This window comes from Nestor notabilis, unplaced genomic scaffold (assembly GCF_000696875.1).
Source record: "Nestor notabilis isolate BGI_N333 unplaced genomic scaffold, ASM69687v1 scaffold1029, whole genome shotgun sequence".
Taxonomy (NCBI): domain Eukaryota; kingdom Metazoa; phylum Chordata; class Aves; order Psittaciformes; family Psittacidae; genus Nestor; species Nestor notabilis.
Genome location: NW_009942111.1, coordinates 55,641 through 78,208, shown reverse-complemented (window position 1 = coordinate 78,208; position 22,568 = coordinate 55,641). Strand labels below are relative to the sequence as shown.

Sequence of the window (22,568 nt, the reverse complement as noted above, 5' to 3'; positions counted from 1 at the left end):
CAGGTAGTGTCAGTGTGGAAGGGAATGTCTTTAGCAGTGTGGTCAAGGTCACTTAGCTCTGTATTGCCATGACTGTGCCTCTGCCTTTGGCCCAGGGTGTTTTTAAGCCAGTGAGCTTTGGCTGTGTTCACCACTGCTGTGCAGAGCACTGCCCAGCCTCTACATCAGCTGCATAGCTCCTCATGGGCCTGGCTAAGCTGGTGGCACTGCTGCAGGCAGGGGTGGGCAGGATTCAAATGGGCTCATTTAAATCTGACCTTTCTATGTCAGCTCTTCTAAATTTCCAGGCAGGTGGAGCAGAGGAAGGTGGGACACGTGTCTTGAGACATGAGCATGCTCTGCATTCATCAGAGGGGCATGGTATGTCCTACAGAAACCTTCTAGCAGCCTTCCAGTGCCTAAAATGGACCTACAATAAAGCTGTAGAGGGACTTTTTATAAGGGCAAGTAGTGATAGGACAAGGGGCAATGGCTTTAAACTGAAAGAGGGGAGATTTAGATTAGACATAAGGAAGAAATTCTTCACTCTGGGGATGGTGAGGCCGTGCCACAGGACGCCCAGAGAAGTTGGAAGTTGTGGCTGCCCCATCCCTGAAAGTGTTCAAGGCCAGGATGGGGCTTTGAGCAACTTGGTCTAGTGGAAGGTGTCCCTGCCCATGGCAGGGGAGTTGGAACTAAATGATCTTTAAGGTCCCTTTTAACCCAAACCATTCTGAGTCTGAAAAAAGGGCCTTTGAATGAAAGGACTGTGGACTTCATCAAGCTACTTGAAAGCCCCTACCTACTCAGGTGTGCTGTGTGAGCTTGTTTCAGAGGAAGAGCTTCCTACAACCAGTCATCTGTGTTCCCCTAGCAAGTAGGATGCTGGGTTTCATCAACTTCAAGTGCAGTTCAGCCTGCTTGCTCTGCCTAGACATCAATGTGTTTGTTTAAGGTGTGTTTCAAACCTTCATGCCACGTGTTGGACACTTGTATAGGACTTGGATCACATTGAAGCCTGTGCTCTGCAAAAGAGCTGTGAAGAGAGCAAGGCCGGGGGGGATTGTGCATTACAATTGTTAGATGGGTCTGTGCTTTTAATTTGTTAAAACATCCACAGACTCACTATTTGGCTCAAAGAAGCTCAGGTTGTGTGCATTATTAAAAGCATTTCTGGCTTGCTCAAGGGCCTCTGAACTGTTTCAAGCTGCTGTCAGAAGCAGGCTGTTTGCTGCTGAGCATCTTAAGGGCTGGTATCCTTTTGACCCAGTTATAGATTCTGGCAGGTCTGATTTGTTTCTTTACACAATTCACTCATTTTTCTCTTCAGAGCATCACACCTCAGTCTAGTGCATAGTGATAAAGTTTTTAACAAGACATGAATTGATGCTGACACCAGTAGATAACTGCAGAATATACGAAGTTGATGTATTTTTCACAGCCAGAGTTTCTTTCTGGCCATGAAACTGGGCATATTCCTGGTGGGTTTATTGCACAGCATCCTAAGATCAGTCGTACCGTGCTCTGGGCAATGTTTTCTGCCCTGCCTGTGCTGTGACAGGGCCAGTGAAGCAGCCCACGAATACCCCCAGTTACCCCAACTGTGCTGAACCCTCTGTTCACAAGACTGACCATGTTCCTGGGACCATGTGAAAAAACCTCTCTAGAGGCCCTGAGGTTTGAGGAGAGGAAGGATGATCTATAGGGGATGTAGGCAGACATGGGGCTGTGCCCTCTTCACAGCAAGAGAGGATGAGGAAAAAGAGCAGGAAGCTGCCTGATATGGGACAGGGAACAGCACACATCAAGCTGTTCTGTTAGCAAGTGCCAGGAGAGTTGCACCTGGCACACAGGCATCCAGGTCTTAGTCCTGGACTCATCCAGGTCACTCCTTAGCAAGGCTTTGGGTGCAAGACCTGGAGTTCCCAACCGTTTTTGTTGGGAAGGAAGTATGGAAGGGAAGGTATATCTTAGCGACTTAAAGCTGGCTCCTATTTTCGAGGTCCTGAGAGATGCTATGGCAAGGATGTTACGCAATGTGGGCAGTGCAGGCAGAGTGTGATGTGCTCCATTAGCATCTAGCCAGTTGAATCTGAGAAGTCTGGGTTTACTCCTTTATTTAGCTAAGCTGTTTAATAAGCTGTTCATTTGGGTCCCAAACACCATTTTCCAGCCAAAAATATTGAGCTCATCTTCCCACACCCTTTAAGTGTTTGCATTACAAATTTCCCTACTGGTTTCTGTAAATTCTGACAGAAGATGGCAAATGGAGAACCATAAGTTTCTCCTTCTGGTTGACCACTAAGCATTGCAGAGGGCAATGCAGGGGCAAGCCAGAATAGCCATTTCTGCCTTAGGAAGCACTATCAGTTAGTATGAATCTGCATTTTGTGCCTTATCCATGGGCTTGGAAGAAAAAGCGCTATGTGCATTCCAGAAATGCAGGCAGACTCATCTTCTCCCAGGGAAGCCAGTAGTTTGCCTCCTGAGTTTACAGTGCTTCTGAGGAAAGCTGTTACTCAGTATGACCAGATGTGGCTGAGAAATGTGTGGCTGGTGATTTGCAAGAAAAAAGCTCTTAGATCTTAGCATATGAAGGGAGAAGCCTCAATCAGGATTCATGGAAGCCAGTTTGAAAACCTGTAATAAAAAGCACTCGGAGAGGTGTAGGGCGATGAGTTAAAATGTTGATTTATTAACCATTTTTTGTTTGGGAAGTAGTACTTGTGGTCCTGAAGAACAGCCTGATAAACAGTTTATATAAACAAGGCAGCAGCCCTCATCTTTGCCTTTGCAAATGCATGAGCACTGACTGCTCAGCTGGTTCTGTATGTCTGGTAAAGAGGGATGAAGGGGACAGTTCGGGCAAGGTTTGTCCCAAGTACAGAAATGAGGTATGTATTGTAGTACAAACCTTGGAGTTAATGCAGCGTGGATTCCTAAGACAAAGATACTAAGAGGGGCTTGGTGGCAGAGCATTGGGCTCGCTTGTGAGAGGACAGTTTCTTTGCTGAAGTCACTTTTGGGTACTTCTGGGGATTAGAGCCTGCTACATCCGAATGAATTTGAAATCATGGGAGAGAAATAGCTTGTCCAGGTTCCATTAGTCACACCACAGCACCATGTTACGTTTGTCTCCGTTGCTCTCCTGGTGGGATGTGCCCAGGATCACCTTTGAGGACATGCCATGGCAAGGTATGAAGTGTTGTGATTTCAGTATGTTTCCATGCTATGGTGTTACTTGCTCTAATATCTTAACCATTCAAAAGCATTACTGGCACATGCTTGCTGTACATTGGGTTTCATCCCACAACAGGGCTAGCCAGCCCAAAGTCTTCAAATGCATGAATGTTCCTCAAAGGCTTGATGGGAATCTGGGGAGTTCTGGTGGCTTCAGCAGTACATTTCTTAGGCTTTGAGCAACATTTCATACACCACTTACTGCTGACAGGACAGCTGCAGCAGGGGCTGGAATGGGCAGGGCAGTAAGAGGCACTATGTAATAGCAGGGTGGGTGCAAGGAAGAGGGTGTTTTGCTTGTATGAACTCTTCTTTTCCAGTTACAAAATGTTCCTCTTATTTAAAAGGCTTTTGTAATGGGGTATGTTTAAGGTATTTCTTAATGTCAGCAATTTAGTTAATAACACTCCTAAAAAGCCAAAAGCGTCTAAGTGCTCAAAGACAAGCTACAGTCACCAGCAGGGAGATGCTGTTCCTGAGCATCTAACAAAAGGTTAAACGTGGTAAATATAATTTGCTGCAATTTATTTTTTATTTTTTCTGCAATTGAAGGGCTGCAATCATAGGTTTTTTATGTTCACCTGAGAAGATCTGTCGAGATATCTTTCTCTACTTCTTTGCCTTCCCACCATTCCCATCAAATTTCTGTTCCTTCTACTACCACTCTTGGGTGATGGAGGGTAGTATGGGCTGACCTGAGATTTCTTTTCATTAATTTTTCAATTATGTGCACTGAAAAGTTCATGTAATTCAAAAATCCAACATAGCTGCTTGTGTAGTCCCTGTACGTCAAGCTGGTGGCCATTTTTACTAACATGCAAGGTAGTGTCTGAGTCTCTTATGAGGTATAACAGTTGGTGTCCTCCTCTTTGTTTGTTTGTACACTTGCATTACTGTAAAAAGGAAGGGACTATTTGGAGAAAAATGAGAAATTAGCTTATTATAGAATAGTGTCTCCACTATTCAGCATGATTTTCAGTGGCGTTAGACCTCCCCCACAATGTCAGTGGAGTGAGGGCACATTATGCGTGGGGAAGGCGGCTCCTACATCTTCTGCGCAGTGTCAGGTCAGAATCAGCTCCTGATAAAAATCTGTAAGAACCTAGTCCCTGAGCTCTGTCCCTTGTCACTGGCAGATAGATACCATGTTCAAACAGTGACCCGTGAAAACAGGGAGTGAGAAGAACAATTTAGCCATCGATGCACAACAAATGAGCAGCTTCTTTCCCCCCACCCCAGCACAATGAGTGTTGTTATTCAGCACATACACACAGGGAGAGCTCTCTTCTCCACTGCTGTGCTTCAGGTTGTTGAAGCAGTAAGACGCCATCTGATGGGTCGGGTGTTTGGGTTTTATTTTAATATTCTGTGTGTTTGGTTGCTCTTTTCTTGGCATTTCTTTTCTTCTTGTTTACTTGGGATTTGCACCATTGAGTAGCTGTGGAAGAGGGTGGTGTAGTGTTGGGATTGCTGTGGAGTCCTGGCAAAGAGCTGGGGTGGAGTACAGGATGGTGTCCTGGGTTCAGCTGAACCCAGGACAGATGGAGTTTAGGAGGCAGATGTGAAGTCATCATGTTCCCCCATGCCTGGCTTCAGCTTTCCCTGCTCCTCTGCTCCACATCACAGCCCACATGCGTATGCACCATCCCCAGTGAGAAAATCATCTCTGTTGCAAGAGACAGCGTTTGCATGGAAATAAATAACCAAAGCAAGGAGAATGGCTGGAACCAGGAGGAATACTCAGTCATCACATTTCTGGGTTTTCCTAGGGTTTTACTTGTTCCAGTATGCATCTGCCTGCAGCACAGGTTATCCGCTGGCCTGGGCTGAGGGCTCTGGTACAGCTCAGCTCTTCTCACTGTTCAGCCAGCAGCTGGAGAGAGGCTGTTGCTTTTGAGGAACCCCCTTCTGTCCTTCTTTGTCACTCTGCCAAGATGCAGGGTAAGATTTGAAAGCCCTCAGTCTTTAAAAAAAAACCCTCGGACCAGTCTGTGTCCAAAGCCAGTGAAGGGGAATGTTCCTGATGCTTTGCGTGTGACTGATGTGATGAGATGCTGTGCAGGCAGCCAGTGCTGCCTGTGCTGAAGAGGGGTCAGGCGGTCATCTTCTAGGAAATAAGGACCTGACTGTTCAATGAACAACTGCACTGAGTACTAGCTGAAGTTCACAAGGTCAGGGGAAGCACTCACTAGGACTTCAGTAGGCTTGGGGTCAGCCTTTGAGTAGCTAGCTAGTAGAGAAGAAATTTGCAATGAGTATTCGATCCAACCTGTACTGTAGCCTTGAGATCAGAATAGCAATTTCTGTTTAGAAGTATCAGTCTGTCATGATGTATTTAATATTTATCTTGGCAGTAAATCAGAAAGTTACCAAACTGCTGAAGTCCATTAGATTAAATCAAAGGTAGAGACATAAGAAAAGATCCAGGCAGTGCCAGAGAGTTAGAGAATAACACATAAAGCAAGAATTCTTCTGGAGATAATTACCAAATACCACGTTGTTACTGACAGCAGCACAAGTTCATCTGGCTTTGGCATTTCTGGGATTGTGTGCAGCAGCACAGTGTGAACCATTTGGGATGGGATGCTGCATGCTGGCTGCACGGGTGGAGGGCGACTTCCCTTTGCTCCCTGCCTGTGCGGTGCTACTGCCTTGGACGTCAAATGGTTGTGGTTTTCAGTCGGGAGCACTTCGATACACGCCACTTTGAGCAGAGCTTTAGGGGCTGGGAGGTTATATTTACAAGCTCTCAGAGGAAATCTCTGTAGGGAGAGCTGCTGAATGGATAGGACGTGGGGAAAGGGAAAAGCAGGGAGCAGCATAGAGGGGACATGACTTGACAGGCAGAGGCTTCCTGGAGAGAGAAATTGGACTTTCATCCTCAGGTTGTGTGGAGACTGTAGTCTTGTAATGTCCATACATACCTCTGCTGTTCCTTGCAATATAGAACATTTCTTGGGGCTTGTTTTAGCTATGGCAGTGTTTACATAAGGTAATGCTTTTGCAAAACTGGTGATGCTAATTAAAGGTACCATTGACACAAAATGACTTCTCACCCCAGTGTAATCTTTGGGTTCAGAAAAGAACAAAACCCATAAAAAGTCTTGAGAATTGTATTTTTCTTGTTTAAATAGGCATCTGAATGTCTGGGAGCAGTAACACAATAGGAAATAATTAAAGACAGCCTGTGAAACTGGATATTGTTCAAATGGACATGGAGCAATCCCTGTTTATCAACCAAGTCTCTCTGTTGAAGGGTAAAATAGGAGATGTTACTGTGTAGTGTTCGTAAGCTGTCCCCTCCACACTTCCTGGTTAGCAAAGTATGCAGAGAGACCATCCAGCATGAACATAACCATGTCTGACTTTACAAAAGAAAATATATTTCTGAGTATGCATCTATTAGTGTAATGTTAGGGATTTAAAGAAAAAAAAAATTCTATGTGTTTTACCAGTGAAAGTATATTCCTAACAATAGCTGCATCTTCTGTGATCTGGTGAGTGTGGGACCTCTCTGACTAAATTGCAGAGGTTTACCACCTGGTTGTCCACTTACTCCTTCACTACACAGAATTTTCTTTAAAGTGTGAACTACTGCAAGTGGGTAAAACCCAAAACAAAGGTCCTGTTAACCTTTGGGTTCTTTTACAGCTCGATTATGTTTCTGCCCGCTACCAAGGTAGTGCATTTCTTTGACTCAGTTGCAGTTGCTCACACCAGGACTGGATCTGTCTCCCAGTGCTCGGATGTGGGAGCTGAAGGACAGCATGTAAAAAGCCACACTGTAGCAAATTTGGATGCAGTATTAGAAGCTGGAAAGAGGAGCGGGACAGTGCTTCTCCCCACACCCCTCTAGTGATTTTCTTTTGAAAACCTAACTTGGTCAGAACAGATCTGTAACAGGTTCTTACATTCATGATTTTTCCTCCTGTTTTCTAGAAGATATGTTTGGATTCAGTCAGAGTGTGACATCCCTGCCTGTCTCACACATGGGTTTAGAAGCAGGAATATCTTTCTCATCAGGAGCTGGGATTTATCAAAACGGAGCGCTCGCCCAAGTGCAGCTGGCTGGGTGGGAGGGAGCAGTTTGCATTTTTAATACCAGAAGTGACACACTGAAAGAAAATTCCTGCCAGTATGTAACACTTACGAGTCAATCCCAGATGCTGGATGGATTTGGGGGTTTTTGTCCCCTTCTCCCTTGTACAAGCAGAAAGCTTTTCAGAGGAGGAACACCTGCGGGTCCTGTTCTGGGGTGTGGTCCTTGTTTCTAGACAGGATGAATTATCCTTCTCTTCTAGGCCTACATATTGTCATGGGATTTTATGTCTTCCTTTCCTTCCAGCCATTTCCAGCCTTCTCTGGTGTGTTTAAAAACACTAGCAATTGTCTTTAGAAGTCTAATTCTTCTGCTAAGTGCCTGCTGTCTCTGTTGCCAGGAGTGCAAGGTGGGCTGGGTGAAAGGTGTCCTGTACCTGGGAATTACATGTTCATCAGGAAGATTCCTCACACAATCCCCAGCAAAGGAGCATGGGGGTCAGGATTTTAAAAGAAATGAGCTATTGAGTCCTTTTCTGTGCTTACAAGTGATTATGGAGGTTTATTGCATGATTAAAGTGTGTGATACTTCTGTTGCTGACAGGGAAGGCCGCTCTAATGCTCACATTAAAGGAGATTACCAAAGAATTGGAGATGTTATGCTAAAGAACATTCAGAGTATGAAGGTAGGAATGATCCTATAACTATTAAGCTTTGACACAGATTAACATTAGTGTGCTTTTCATTTTCATGTGATGTTGCCTCTTTTGCTGGTCTTTGCCAATTGTAATCAAGGCTTATGCTGTAGAAGTTTCCTTTGGTGAAGCAGCAAGCATTCAGTGAGCCCTGAGATTTCAGAATTGCAAGCTGATTTTAAATTGTCCAGCCTCTTTCCTCATTCTACTCTCCAAATATAGGAACAACGAACACGAAAGTTCAGGAACATTTCATTTCCAGTTCTTTTTTCTGTCAAATAAGAAGGCAAAAGAGAGGAATTTGTGTGGCTGAAGAGACTGTTCAAATGCCATGTGCGCCTATTTGTTCACACAAATATAAGTGTTAAGATACTGCAGGAGTAGTGACCGTAACCTGGATATTGATTTGATTTGAGAAACTTGTATTTGTGCATTATGGTGCCAAGGTAGATGAAAAGTATTTGAATAAATAATTGCCTTTGATCCCTTTAAAGCTGAAAGCAAAAGTACATATATGAACTGTAAATCCAGGTGTAATGTTCTGCAGACTTTGCATCTGTTTCTTAGTCTGGCTGGAGTAGTATTTTTGGTGCTCTGTGCTGCTGAACACACAGCATGGAAGGCAAGCACAGGAGCCTGTGAAAACTTTGCAGACTAAAATACACTGCTGAATTGTTTTAAATAGGACTCATGAACGTCTGTGATACTGAGACCTAAGTGAAGTTATGTTATTTCATGCAAAGCTCATTCACTTGCTGATGCATAAGTCCCCTCCTGCCAGTGAGATCATCTTAGAAACTGTACTAAGCAGAAAAGGATGTAATCCAAAGATTTCTGTTAGACAGTGCCTCTGCTTTTGTGTTTGTTCAGATTCCCAAGAGATGCAACTTCCCGTTAATATCAGGGGAGCAGAGCTAGAAGTCCATTTGCCTGCATCTCAGTTCCCCAAAAGCACCTAAGTGAACTGGGGCACCTAAATCCCTTCATCCTCCTAGAAAATCCCATTTGGTTTCTTAGCTCTGCATTCGCATTGTCTGGTTCTCTCCCTGTTGCACCTACTTGCATGAGCTATATTCTTGTCATCCATCATCTTGCCCTTAGATTTCTCACTGATGTGAGACTTAGTCTTGTTTGCTCATGTACTTTTGTTTTACAGGGAATGCAGAGGGAATGGGGGGTACACTTGAAATGAGTAATGCCATTTCTTCTTTTCAAGCGAATATCAGAGCCATTGTGCTGTACAGCAATTTGGTTTGCAAAATCCCAAATGCTGTGCTAGTTGGGTTTTTTATTGGAATGGGTTTGGGCTGAGTCATGCCTCACAGTAATTGCTAAGAGCTCTACCACATGCTCTTTTCTTTATGCATGTAAGCAACTGACAATTCACCTGTGGAAGCACAATGAGATTTTAATGGAGTTGGAGAACGGGATCAAGAACTCTCGCAAGCTGGAGACCTTTTGCAGAGATTTTGAGCTACAGAAAGTCTGCTACTTGCCTCTCAACACCTTCCTTCTCAGACCTTTACACAGGCTGATGCACTACAAGCAGATAATGGAGAGGCTTTGCAAACACTACCCACCAAGCCACATTGACTTCAGGGATTCAAGAGGTAAGTAAGAGAAGATTCCAATTCCTGGAGCTGGGGAATGGCATCCAAATCTATTAGAGGTGCATGGCTGGACAAAAGCAAAAAAAAAGACAATTTAAGCCTGTGTTGAAGGAGGATTGAGTTTCAAAATCCAGCACTCAGGCAGCCAGAAATGGTAGGATTAAGATTGCTCTTGTATACACGTTGTGTCATAATCTGGACAAGAACTTGGAAGAGAAATCTGCTGGGGGTTATTAAACACACAGAAATGACATGCAGTTCAGGAAGTTCCTTGAACTGAAAACAGTGGAGAGGTTGGGAGAGAACGCAGGGAACCTACCATAAGTGCTTGTTTCTGGATTTCCCTAGAGATCCGCTAGGAACACAGAATATTGGCCCAGGTGAACCTTTGGTCTGACCCAGTATGGCTGCTGTTTAATATTGTCTTTTTTTCCCCAGACATACAGTTTGCTCTATTCCCATTCCCATGATTTGTTTCAGGAACACAAAGCTGCCAACATGGTTTTTCTCTAAATGTGAAGAAATTTTCCTCCTGCAGCCTGAACTCGCTGCCTGCTCTTTCTTTCTGGTGATTTGTTTTCCTCTTTCCTCACCCCGTCCCCCACCCCCATTGCAAGCTATCTACTGTAGTACTACTAGATAGAGTAGTATAGCTATTTAAAGACAACTATATGTTATCTATGCAGCCAGCACTCAGTGCACATCCATGGAAGGACTTGGGCAGTGAGCAGTGCTCAGGGTGACTGCTCCCAGCTGTAAGGTGTTAGCTGCCTAAGTTCCTTTAGATGCCATGTGATGAGACCCACAGCAGGCAACGCACAAAGTGCAGAAGTAACTTGACCTGTAGCAATAGGAAATGCCACAGAGGTCTGTGGCACTGAAGTGCTGCGTGACACAGATGTTTGCCCGGATGTAGCTACGGCCTGAATGAGCTCAAGGAATGTAGCAAGTAGTGCCTTCATTTCTTCTAGCCAAGGTTAGGAAATGAGGATGATGTGTCTGATCCCACCTCCCCACAGAGTGCAGTGCCTATCAAGGTTTGATTCCAGCTACACTTTTGAAATGGATATTAACACAGAATTCAGGGGTGAAAATTAGAGAGCATGAGAAGGACAGTGTGACTCAAAGACACCACTGCTCTGGGATCAGTCTCTTACTAATGTGTTTGCAGATTTTTGTTAAAGCGAAATGTGAATGTGAATCCCACCAGAGAGCACAGGTCTCCCACTAATGGATGAACTGTGCACTGAGCAATGATCTAAGAGGGGAGAAAAAAGCACTGTTACTGTTCCCTTGACTGTATTTTTTTAACTGACTCTTAACTGCTCTTCCTAGTGCTAAAATCAGTCATTAAAGTGTGTTTAGCCCATTCAGAGACTGCCCATCCATCCTGGTGTATCAAGGGTGGTGCTCACATACCTGATGGCACAGGGTGCCAGTCCCTGAGCTGGTCACCCAGGAAAGATCAAATGGTGAAGTGATTTTCAGCTTAGTTCTCTGAGCTGATGTACTGCATTGCTGGCACAGCAAAAAGACAAGACAAAGGAAGCAGATTGGCAGGAGCCTGCACCCGCTTTGGCTTCTGCCATTTTTGGTCTTCTGAGTGCTGGATTTGGCTTCTGCTGCCACAGTGGGACTTCACAATGCCTGCTTCCTCCCATGCAATCCTTCACACAGCAAAAATCCCCTTCAGCATTGGAGGTTTTCCTTAGAAAAATCACTCCCAGGTGTTAGGTCACTCGCTGTTGGTAGTGTCTTTGGAGAGAATGAAGTAGAATGTGATGCAACCCAGCAGCATGCAGCTCTTTTAGTTGTTCTCATTGCTGAGTCTGAGGACAAACCCCAGAGTTACTGTTTACTATCTGAAATGATACAGTAAATGGCACTGCCATTTCCTGGTGTTTTCAAATATGGACCTGACCCAGTCTGCTGCAAGCAGGGGGAAAATGCACATTTTTTCAGGCATAGAGAAGATCCCTAGATTAATTGGAAATGTCCTTTAGGAGAACCTATTCATTGGCGCACCAAATTGACTTGAGTATTCCGAACAAAGTCCCTGTGGCTAAAATAGAGCAAACTTTTGGTTGAGGAAATAGGCTGTCTCTTCATTACAACACTGCACCCTCTCCCCTCTGCACCATAAGATGATGTCCAGAGTTTGTGTGGGTTTTAGTCTGCCTCAGTAGCTTTCCACTGTGAAAGAGAAGGGTAACACAAGAAGGGTGAGGTTCATAAGCTGGGTGCTGCAGACAAAAGCCATCCTTCTTTTTGAATGTTCTTGTACATTTTTAATAAACATTTTATGGTTTTGTCCATCTAGCTGCTTTGGCTGAGATTTCTGAAATGGTGGCTCAGCTCCATGGCAATATGATAAAGATGGAGAACTTCCAGAAGCTGCATGAACTCAAGAAAGACTTGATAGGCATAGACAATCTGGTGATCCCAGGAAGGGTAAGTAGCAGAGTTGTGGTCAAGGTCTGTTACAATTTCAAAGCATTAGGTATGTATTAGAAGCCTGTTTTTTAGGAGCAGCTGTGAAACTGCCTTTCCTTTTTCTCCTCACCAAGAACTATCAAACATAAACAGCATAATACTGTAGAAAACAGCAGCCTTTAAAGTAGGAAGAAGCAATCATCTTTATTACCTTTTTACTGATTTTATTAGGTTTATCTTATGTGTAGATTTGGATGGTTTAGGCAATTCCAAATACCTATTACCTCAGAGGTGGTAAAAATGTAATATTTATCACAGCATTCAAAGCTTGAGCGGTTGCACCTTTCCTTATTTCTTGCTGCCCTGAATTTTTGCTTTTTCCAACCCTCGGTGCTAGAGCATGGCAGATAAAAGGAAAAGTAAGACATTAGCTCTGGAGGACCTTCAGCCCTTTCACGATGCTTAGCTTTGAAACTCTTAGCCCTGGGAAACAAGCAGTCTCTTTAATCTACATGTAACATTAGGCAGTACTTTTTGAGACCGTGTTGCCTTAAGTAAACACTTTTAATTGTGTTATAAAAATACCAACATCTTTTCCTTACTTGTCAAGGCTTTTTTTGAGAACAGAGGCTTATTTCAGAATAAACGAGCCTCGGTGTAATATTTGTAGCCTTTTTTACTTTTCTAGGTGCAGGTACCTGTACATGTAAACCTGAAAGTTTTCTTTTGTTGAAGTAATGTCCTCCCACTCCCTGACTTCTGTGTGTAATAAACAAAAACGGTACTTGCAGCAACTGAAATGGTGGGTAAAATGCATTGCTAGACTGTTCTCACCCCCTTATGTATTTCTGGGAAACAGCTTGGAAGAAAGATGAGTTTTGCATTGAACTGCAAATACAGCAGCCCTTGAACTTGCTCTCCACTGTGTCCACCCAGCCCTGGTAGATCCCACAGGATAGCTGCTCTGCTTGCCGTGCCATGTCCATGTCTAGTGTCACAGCAGTGTTGTGGCAGGGGACAGCTTGCTGAGCTCTCTAGGGTCTAGTTCATTTCAGGATTCAAACATGCAGACAAAGGGGTTTGAAGCTGATGCCTCATTGTGAAGGCAGTGGCGGGCACAGGCATTTCTGGATTTGTGGTTGTTCCCCACTCCCTCACTCTGCCTCTTCCCTGTCTCCCAAGCATCCGCCATAGCTCATGCCTCCATCCAGCGATCCACAGACGTTCACTTCCTTGGCAAGCCCCTCACAGCCTGTGCATCTCTATCACATGAAATTAAAGGCTGTCATCGGGTGTTTCTGCTACCCTCTTCTATTTAAAGAACAAGCAGTCTTCCTGTCATAGGAAGTTCAAGAAAAAGGCAGACGGGGGGCAGAAGTTGTTTGCCTGCCAAGGCAGAAAGCATTGGCCACTATACTCTGGCACATGCCCAAGATGTTGCTGCTTCCAGCCCTTTGGCAGCTTTTCTGGCTCCAACTGAAGTCCCTGCCCCAGTGCAGGCTGGGCTGTGAGGCAAATGCCACTATCACCCACAGCTGTGTTTACTCTAAGGTGGCTGAATTCCATATCTCAGAGGAGAAGTCTCATGTTAGGCTGGTGATTCAGCTGTTCTAAAGGAGGCTGTAGGTAATCATCCTCTTCCACTTGTCCCTGAATGCGGTCTCCACTGAGCTGGTTGCTTTATTGGATGTTAAAACATCCCATGGTCGATTGTGCTTGCAGGTTGCAGTGACCCGCGGCTCTTGATTCATGTCGTTGCACAGTGCTTGACACGGTGGTGCTAAGCCTGCAAGTGGCTATTAGGTGGCACCATATACATTTTAATCAAGATTAATATTCTTTGGTGGCCAGCAACAGCTTCCATTGGCCCCTCTGGTTACATGAACCTACCTTGAGATAGGGATAACCACCTCTAGCCACTTTTTCCAGCCCTTAACCTTTACACAATGCAGGTAGAGGGACTGGACACGTCACAGCAACCCTAAGGCAACCAGAGTGTCTCTCTGAACAGATTAAACTTAAAGTTTATATCTAAGCTGCAGGTGATTCTGATGCTTTATATGTCTTTTATATTCACAATTACGAGTAGAATGACCTTAGAAAGACTGTAATAAATAAATATAACCCTCTTGGCAGAAGCTGGAGGGAGTGACTGGAAAATGGTATTTTGATGGGTTTCAGGTAAGTGGAAGGGTGAGTTACAGTCTAGTTTACAGTAAGCTCAGGAAATTCAGCATTTTGAAAGTTTCAAATGTGCTACTTTTCCTGTAATTCCATCCCTAAACATTCTTCAGCAGTTTGATCTGAATTAACGTACTGTATGATAGGACATGTATAGCACCCAGATAACTCACACTGCCAGACAAATTTCCTTCATTCCTGATGGTGATGTTGGTTTGTGTAGCTGATTTTTATGTCTCAATGAATGCATGCCATACACACAACAGAAACTTTCCAGTGGCTAACCAGTAACATACAGGCCAACTTACAGTTAGTTTTAACATCATTTGTACCATGAAACATACCTAAAATGGAAAGAAGGAGCTGTCTGAAGGAATCTATGTTGGGTAAAGAAAATTTTGCTTAGCTGAATTTTCTGAAAGTGAATTAAAGACTATGGAGGAGTTTATCCTAAAGACAGTTATGGATAGAAAGAAATTGTGCTATAAATAAGATTTTTAACATATATAATAAAGAAAAGAAAATGTCTTGGTAACTGATAGTCAAGTCAGTCCCATGACCAAGTAGTCATATTTATGTTTGCACAGTAAATAATGGTAATCTTTTTTCCTGAAGATACATATTTATTTTGTATTTGTTTCCCACAGGAGTTCATTCGACTGGGCAGCCTCAGTAAGTTGTCTGGAAAAGGTTTACAGCAACGGATGTTCTTTCTGGTAAGCAAGAAGACAGTTTTTCTTTGTATAATGAAATGTAACTATAGGCAACTATTAGACATACTGTTAGAGTCGAATTGTGAATTATAGCAAGTATTTTTAAACAGCCTTATTTAAGTTAACATAAATTTATATATTAATTTATAGCAGCCTTTGTAGCTGGTTGTTAAGAACTTACATTTCTGTCCAAACCCAGTATTCTCTTTCTAACTGCTTCTTAAAGAGATGAAGCTATTTTTGTATGACACTGTGAATATAATAATAAAATAATACCTCCTAGCACATCGTCTTAAATAAAAGCAGAGTCATTATAAAATGAAAAGTGGCAGCAGGGTTAGTGATCATATCCAGAAAAGAAGACAAAGAGTAACTCCTGGTGGTATGAACCATAATCCACATAATGCTCTCAGGGCACTTACAGGGCCAAGTTTATCCAGGGTTCAGCCCACAAGTGCCCAGCATGTTATTGGACCTGCCTTTACCTGGACATACATTTTGCGGTTCTCACATGAGGAAAGGTGATCTCCTCCCACCATCACTCACAGCATTTTCAGGTTATGCGGGTCGGTCTCTGATCCACAAGAACTGTCCAGGTGGTTCCTCCTTTTTTCTTCCCCACCAGCTGGCTTGCTCCCAAGCTCCCCATCCTGCTGCTGCTGCTGAGCAGGATACCCAGCTGAGTGCATAGATTCTTTTAGTCCAGTGTTACAGTTCTAGTCCAAGAAAATACTTCCTTAGCTTCTTGTATGCAGAAGGTGAAGACAGTGGGTGTGTAGAAACAGCTTGTGAGTGTGCTAGGCTTTACAGGACGTTTGGCATTTAATCTTTCAAATGAGACAAAGATAGAACAGCTAAATCTACCTGGGTAGGATTATCCTTCTGCTTGTAAAGGCACTAAAGAGGAAGCCTAGTGAATATGGTGCGTGTTTTCTTGTCTACCACAATTCTTGTTACCAGATGATGCCTCCATATTATACCTGTATAAAACACTTAAAGTCAGGTTCTCATGCTGGCGAAGAAGCCTTTGGTCTGTCTCAAGCACCAGAATCTTTTTGGAGGTAAAATCCCGGGTCAGTATTCTGGGACTCCAAACACATGTGTAATCATTAGCAAAATTAAATCCCCCTCTAGTGGCTGATCCACATAGCTTCAGGAGTTAGTGCTGTTGGGCTGTAGATGACTGTGGTGAGAGCTCAGCTTCACACCACAGAGCGTGATTTTCTTGATGCAACCGTCTGGATTGAGACAAAAATCCTTTGACCCAGATGGCACAGTGAAAATATGCCATTTATTTTATGGCAGTGCAGGTGGTCATTTGACATGCTTTTGACAACTGCTGCTCTACAAATTGAGATAGTCAGTCTCTTCCCCTTGGTATTTCTAACCTAAAGCCATCTCTACATTAAAACATGTCTCTTTCTGAATATGGGAGTAACAGATAGCTACTTACTTCAAAGTTACGTTGGACACACCTCTCTCTGTCGTGCTTGCTTGCCTTTTCACACAAACTGGAAGAAAACATGGATGAAACACCCTTACCTTCCATAGCTTCAAAGTGTGGCAGAGTGTGAAACGTATTACTTGGTTTCACTGCTGTTTTGGCTTCTTAGTTCTGACCCAGAGATCATGAAGGGAGCACTAGAAGTCATCACAAGATACCCAGTGGGAAATAGTGGGAATGTGCCTGAGACTAGCTGGGAAGGAAGGCAGGGAAATTACAGGTGCTAGTTCTAGGTACTGGAATACTGTGGAAGCCAATATTTTGGATTAGGCATTAGGACTACCATATAAATAGCCAGCACTGGGCAGCTTTCCCATATTTACCATTCTAATATCTTTTTTCTATGTACATACTTGCCAACATCATCCTGGTAACACTTATTCTTGCTTTTTAGTTTAACGATATCTTGTTGTACACAAGTAGAGGCCTGACAGCATCAAATCAGTTCAAAGTGCACGGGCATCTCCCACTGTATGGCATGACAGTAAGTATCATGAGAACTTAAGGGATTTGTGCTTAAATGGCCAATTGTGGTCCCATCTTAATTGCTTGATGAATTTCTGCTGGACTGAAAGCAGCAGCCAAGGGCTGTTCTCTGATTCAGAGGAGTTGTGGCTACATTTGCCAGGGCCTGTTGGGGGTGTGTTGGGTTTGGTGTGTGTTCATGCAGCCTTCTACACAAAAGTGACTATATAGCAAAAGTGGGAAAAAAAAGGCATTTGGGCAGACAGCTTCCTTATAATGCAAACTTCGTATGAGATGGGCTTTTTTTAAACCATAAATTTATCTGTGATTCTTACAAGTAATTCATCCATAATTGCTTATAGTCACCCTGTGCAATGCAAGTAAATAGGAGCGACAGTCTAATTTCTATTAAAAAACATTTCCTAATGTTTTCAGCTCTGTATCTTAAAGCCAAAGTTCTCAGTTTCTCTGAACACCTGCAAAGCTTCAAGTTTTATCTCGTGTTTCTAGAAATCCACTCTATTGATAGTCCACTTGGCATGGACTTGTTCACAACAGAACTGAGTTATGCTGCAGTGTCCAGCATTTAACACATCCTTTTGCGTGATTAATCACTCTTCTGATAAAAAAGTCACTATTTTCCTTCTGGTTTTGGAACTAAGCAGACAAAGCCATGCTTTTGGTATAAGAGGCTGTTGCAGAACTTACTTCTTTTTCAATCTCAAGCCACCATGGTTTTGCTCAATACCTAGCTCGGAATTGTTGTTTGTGAGCATTTCTCTTAGTTTTCCCCAGTGGTCAGAGCTTGTTCAGTTCACTGTTTCACCTTAAGAAAAACATACTTCTGCAATCTGACTGCATTTGGGCTTTTCTCTCTCAGATAGAAGAAAGTGAAGAGGAATGGGGGGTTCCTCATTGTCTAACACTGCGAGGTCAACACCAGTCCATCGTTGTTGCTGCAAGGTAATTCAGTGGAGACAACATGCACATATAAACTGTGTAGCTCTGCAGCTTTCACAGTAGGACAGGTAGAAAACCATGGAGGTGGCATTTTCTTTGGGTTGGTCCTAAAACAATTTCAAAGGCATATTGTTTTGTGAAAGCCACCTTTTAAAAAACAAAAATGGATGGGGTCAGAACCAAACCTAAGTTATTAGGAAAAAAAGCCTAGCATCTTGTGTCTGAATTCTTCACTGTGAGGTTGGTGAGGCTCTGGCACAGGGTGCCCAGAGAAGCTGTGGATGCCCCATCCCTGGCAGTGTTCAAGGCCAGGCTGGACACAGGGGCTTGGAGCAACCTGGTCTAGTGGAAGGTGTCCCCGCCCACGGCAGGAGGTTGGAACTCGATGAGCTTTAAGTCCCTTCCAACACAAACCATTCTGTGATTCTGTAATTTATTTATTTGAATTGAAAGTAAGTAAGTTCAGATTGTGACTATTTCTTAGCGTTTGCTTCCAGCCTGTATGAAACTGAATAAAACCTGAATTTTCATTGTTAGTACCCGCTCTGAAATGGACAAGTGGACTGAGGACATTCAGATGGCAATAGACCTGGCAGAGAAAAGCAGTGGCCCTGCCCCAGAGTTACTGGCTAGCAGCCCACCTGACAACAGTAAGTAAAACACTGGAGAGGAGGTTTTATTCACTTTTATCAGTATGATTGGTAACTGCTTCTAAGCAAAATGGTGAAAAATGCTGGCCACAGGTCAAACTGTACATTTGAACCTGATTTTTATATATATATATTTATATACATGCCATTTTAATGTTCTTGTTGATGTTAGCAGAAAGTTGCACTGAATAGAGAAATGACTTAAGCATAAAGATTCCAGGAACTATTTAACAAGATTTGGGCAGTGCCTGTCCTTGGAAGGTATTAAAAGCAGCAACAAAGCACGGTAGTTAGTCTGTGATTCTAACACATAAACCAGAAATGAACACGTAAAAAATATAATCTATTTAACATCTGCACAAAATTACTTTTAAAAGTGTGTTTTAGTTCACAATATTGTGGACAGAATTGATTTGTTTATTTTTTCCAATTATATATGTTGTTGCATAGAGGAAGAAAGATGCTTTTTCCCTGCATTTCATAGAGTCTCCTGATGAAACTACTGTAGACCAGGAATCTGAGGACGACCTCAGTGCATCCCGCACCTCACTCGAACGTCAGTCACCACACCGTGGCAACACTACGGTGCACGTCTGCTGGCACAGAAATACCAGTGTTTCAATGATCGACTTTAGTATTGCTGTGGAGGTATCTGCCTCAGAACGATCTGAACTGCAGCTCCAGATTCGCTCTTGAATGACAATTTCCTTTTTGCTCCTCCTTAATAAGTGCACTATTCCGTTGTCTCCTCCCTGTTCCGTTGTCTCCTCCTGGGGAAGTTTCAGGCACACCTATACAACTATCCTTAAAAGATGGCATAACCCATCAGTCAAGAAACGTGTATCCACTTCCGTAGTGCATCTTCATAAATTCAGTTAGAGCAGTAATTTTCATAGAAATAACTGTCCAAAATAATGCTGATGCCCTTTAAAATTTAAAGCAGGATGAACTGCTTAATGCTTTGTTACAGAGGCATTAAGTCATTGCTTGAGCTGAAAGGATATTGTCTTTAGTTGCTGCAGCCAGTTTTACTTACATGTATTACTAACATACTTTCTTTACCTAGCCATCTTTTCTGGAACCTTGTCTCATTGCTCAGTCTCATCTGCTTTTTCTTTATTTGCGTTTTCCACCTCAAAATGAAAATCCTTTTTTCCCTCCCTAATCACAGCTAAGCCAATTTGATATGTATTCCTTAATTCTGTACTCAACAGACAAGATGCAGACATTGGCTTTTCAAAGATTAAAATGAAAAACCTCTCCATTCAGTGTAGGTTGTAGGATGAGGTGGTAAGCCAGCTTAGGTGTTCTTCCTTCACTCAAGAGAGTCTCCAGGGAGCTCTGAGTACTTTACCACAGTTCTCAACAAATGGAAATGTATGCTCAATGGAAATGGTAAAAGGAATCTTTAAAGAGTGGATCTGCAGTCACGGGGCTGCCCTCAAACATCAGGCCACCATTGCTCTAGACAAGACGTATTACTGATGCAGAACACAGAGATGCTAAGAAAGACATACTCATAGTTTGTGTAACTGCCTCTGTTTCTAAACAGATGGTGAGTTTGTTGCTGAAACATGACAAAGAAAATTATTCTCTACTAAAAAACGCTGACTGTAGAGGCTCATTTCAAATCCCATGCAGGTGGACTTTTTGCTCTGTATACCCTTATGTCCTGCAAGGGAAGAATAGTTCAGCACGGAACAAGGTCTCGTATTTTTCTCTAAAGCAGAGGGCTTATTATAAATAGATGTAAAACTTAAACCAGTGACTAATTCTAACAATTAAACACTTAGGCAAATCTTCTGGTCTGAGATCAGTGCTCATTGTTCCTTATTTTTGTTCCTCTTCAAATGAATGCAAACAAAGCAGCGAAGACCAAACACACCCTGGAGACATACACTGTTCTGTGAAAACATCTTCAGCTCCACTGCTGTTCCATGTGTGGCAGGTTACGCTCATGCTCACATCATTCTGTTGTTGGCTCTCACTTCAGCATTATCGTTTATTTTCTTTGTGTCTCTTCCTCCTTTCTGTCTCTCTCATGGTAGAAGATCATCTCTCTGTCAGTGACTGTACTTCCCTACCTGCTGGACTGATCAGTGATCAGCGGCCTGTTCCCATTTCATATGTCTGCTGGTACCGAATGCAAAGCGTGTCCTTTTATGATATCCTCCAGAGTAATGAGGTAACAGAAAACTAAGGAGTGCGCCTGTAACTTAGGGCAAGGAGGCACCAGGCCAGATATCGGAGAAGGGGATGATTGCAAAGCAAAGGCTTTATTGTATGTGCAAGACTGGTGAAGACAGAACATTTTCAAGACTATTTCATTTGAAGTAGATACATCAGGACCACCAGACTTTGACTGTTAAGCTTTACAGATTAAGTTATTAGCTTCTGCATTATATAAAGAGAATGATGTAAACAGCTATTTTGGTCCCTTACAGTCAGCAAGGAATGGGAAGGAGTTAATTCACTGAAAACTCCCCATGATTTGCAAGGCACAATGATACTGGACTTCACATTGTCATAATGTGAAGAATAGCCTAGTCAGCCAGACATTAAATACTCGTACTTGGTTATGTCTTCCTCCTCCTTTTTCTTAAAATATCCAGAACTCAGCTAAGACTAAGGTTAACAGTCCTTGCTTTTGAAATCTTTGAAAAGTTACCATGTGAACTCACTGGGTACTGAGAGCTCAATCTCTATCTGTGGTTCTCAAGTATGTCATAATTTTCCTTTACATCACAAATCCATGTCAGACTTTCTGTTTCCATTCTATTTAAGTATCACTTGAACAAAGCAAAGCCAGACTAGGATAACAAGACTGATATTTAGTGATGTAATACTGACAGACAGCTCAATTAAAAAAAAAACTAGTATAGAAGCTTGAAGTTTTTGGAAGTACCCAGCTACAAACAATATATATTAAAGTACTACTTAGAAGTAGAACAATGCAGAAGAAATATACATCCATTCAACCAAGACATTTTCACGTACAACAAGGTCACACACAACCAGATAAAGGCAGATAATTTTTCTTACAATAATTAAGCTGCAGGTACCTTCCACTGTTTTATTTGGCTCCTTCTGATCTGTTTCAGAACCAGCTGTCTGGGAATCTCCTCAGAAAATTCAAAAACAGCAACGGGTGGCAGAAGCTTTGGGTGGTGTTCACCAACTTCTGTATGTTCTTCTATAAATCGCACCAGGTAACAGACTGCACAAGTATGGGGGGGGGGGGGGCTGGAGAAGACCTTCTGTTTTTTCAAAGAGGAGGCAGAGAAAAAAGCATCCATCGCTCAGGGGAGCTGTGGGCAAGAGAAGCAGGTGCGCTGGTCACAGCTCAGTAGCAGGTAGACCATAGAGCAGAGCCTTTTCTCTGTCTGCTTTCTTGGCAGTTGAAGAACACATGCTTCGTTCCTGAAACTTTCAGCAGTCACAGTCTGTGTCATCCCTAGAAGCACAACAGATACCACTGCTGCTCAGAAACTGTGGTGTGGGTTTTAACGGGAGTTAAAAGCTCACATAGGAATTCTGAGATTATTACAATTAAAGATCTCATGGTGACTTAACCAATTTGGTTTGCCATTATGGATGCTTAGACATCCATATCAGACAAGAAAGAACAGTGGCCAACGATTAATCCATATTAGCAAACATCCCACTGCGAAAGTCTACAATCTGTTGGACTTTCAAAGCTCTGTATTCAAGGAGGACATAAACACAAATAATTCCAGTTGCTACATTATACTTTCATTGCTACACAAATCCTTAATGATACAGTTTCTGCAGTGAAAAAAAAAGTAGTAGTAGAATATTGATTCTCCCCCTGTGCTCCACTCTCATGGGACCCCACCTGCAGTACTGTGTGCAGTTCCAGGGCCCCCAGCACAAGACAGGTATGGACCTGTTGGAACAAGTCCAGAGGAGGCTGACAAAGGTGATCAGAGGGCAGGAGCACCTCTCCTATGAAGACAGGCTGAGAGAATTGGGCTTGTTCAGCCTGGAGTAGAGAAAGCTCAGGGAAGACCTTCTAGCAGCCTTCCAGTACCTAAAGGGGGCCTAAAAGAAAGCTGAAGAGGAGCTTTGTATAAGGGCGT

At 43.0% G+C, this 22,568-nt stretch overlaps 1 protein-coding gene across 1 annotated transcript in view; it reads left to right on the top strand.

The window, feature by feature from the left end:
• The window catches only part of FARP1 (FERM, RhoGEF (ARHGEF) and pleckstrin domain protein 1 (chondrocyte-derived)), a gene marked incomplete at its 5' end in the record, with an annotated part of 55,949 nt that overhangs the window by 30,730 nt on the left and 2,651 nt on the right, over positions 1 to 22,568 (top strand). Inside the window, 9 exons of the mRNA XM_010021219.1 lie at positions 7,862 to 7,943; positions 9,325 to 9,562; positions 11,883 to 12,013; positions 14,824 to 14,892; positions 16,788 to 16,877; positions 17,739 to 17,821; positions 18,356 to 18,468; positions 18,953 to 19,116; positions 21,570 to 21,677. Of these exons, the coding sequence (XP_010019521.1) occupies positions 7,862 to 7,943; positions 9,325 to 9,562; positions 11,883 to 12,013; positions 14,824 to 14,892; positions 16,788 to 16,877; positions 17,739 to 17,821; positions 18,356 to 18,468; positions 18,953 to 19,116; positions 21,570 to 21,677 (1,078 nt within the window). The remainder of the gene's footprint in view (positions 1 to 7,861; positions 7,944 to 9,324; positions 9,563 to 11,882; positions 12,014 to 14,823; positions 14,893 to 16,787; positions 16,878 to 17,738; positions 17,822 to 18,355; positions 18,469 to 18,952; positions 19,117 to 21,569; positions 21,678 to 22,568) is intronic.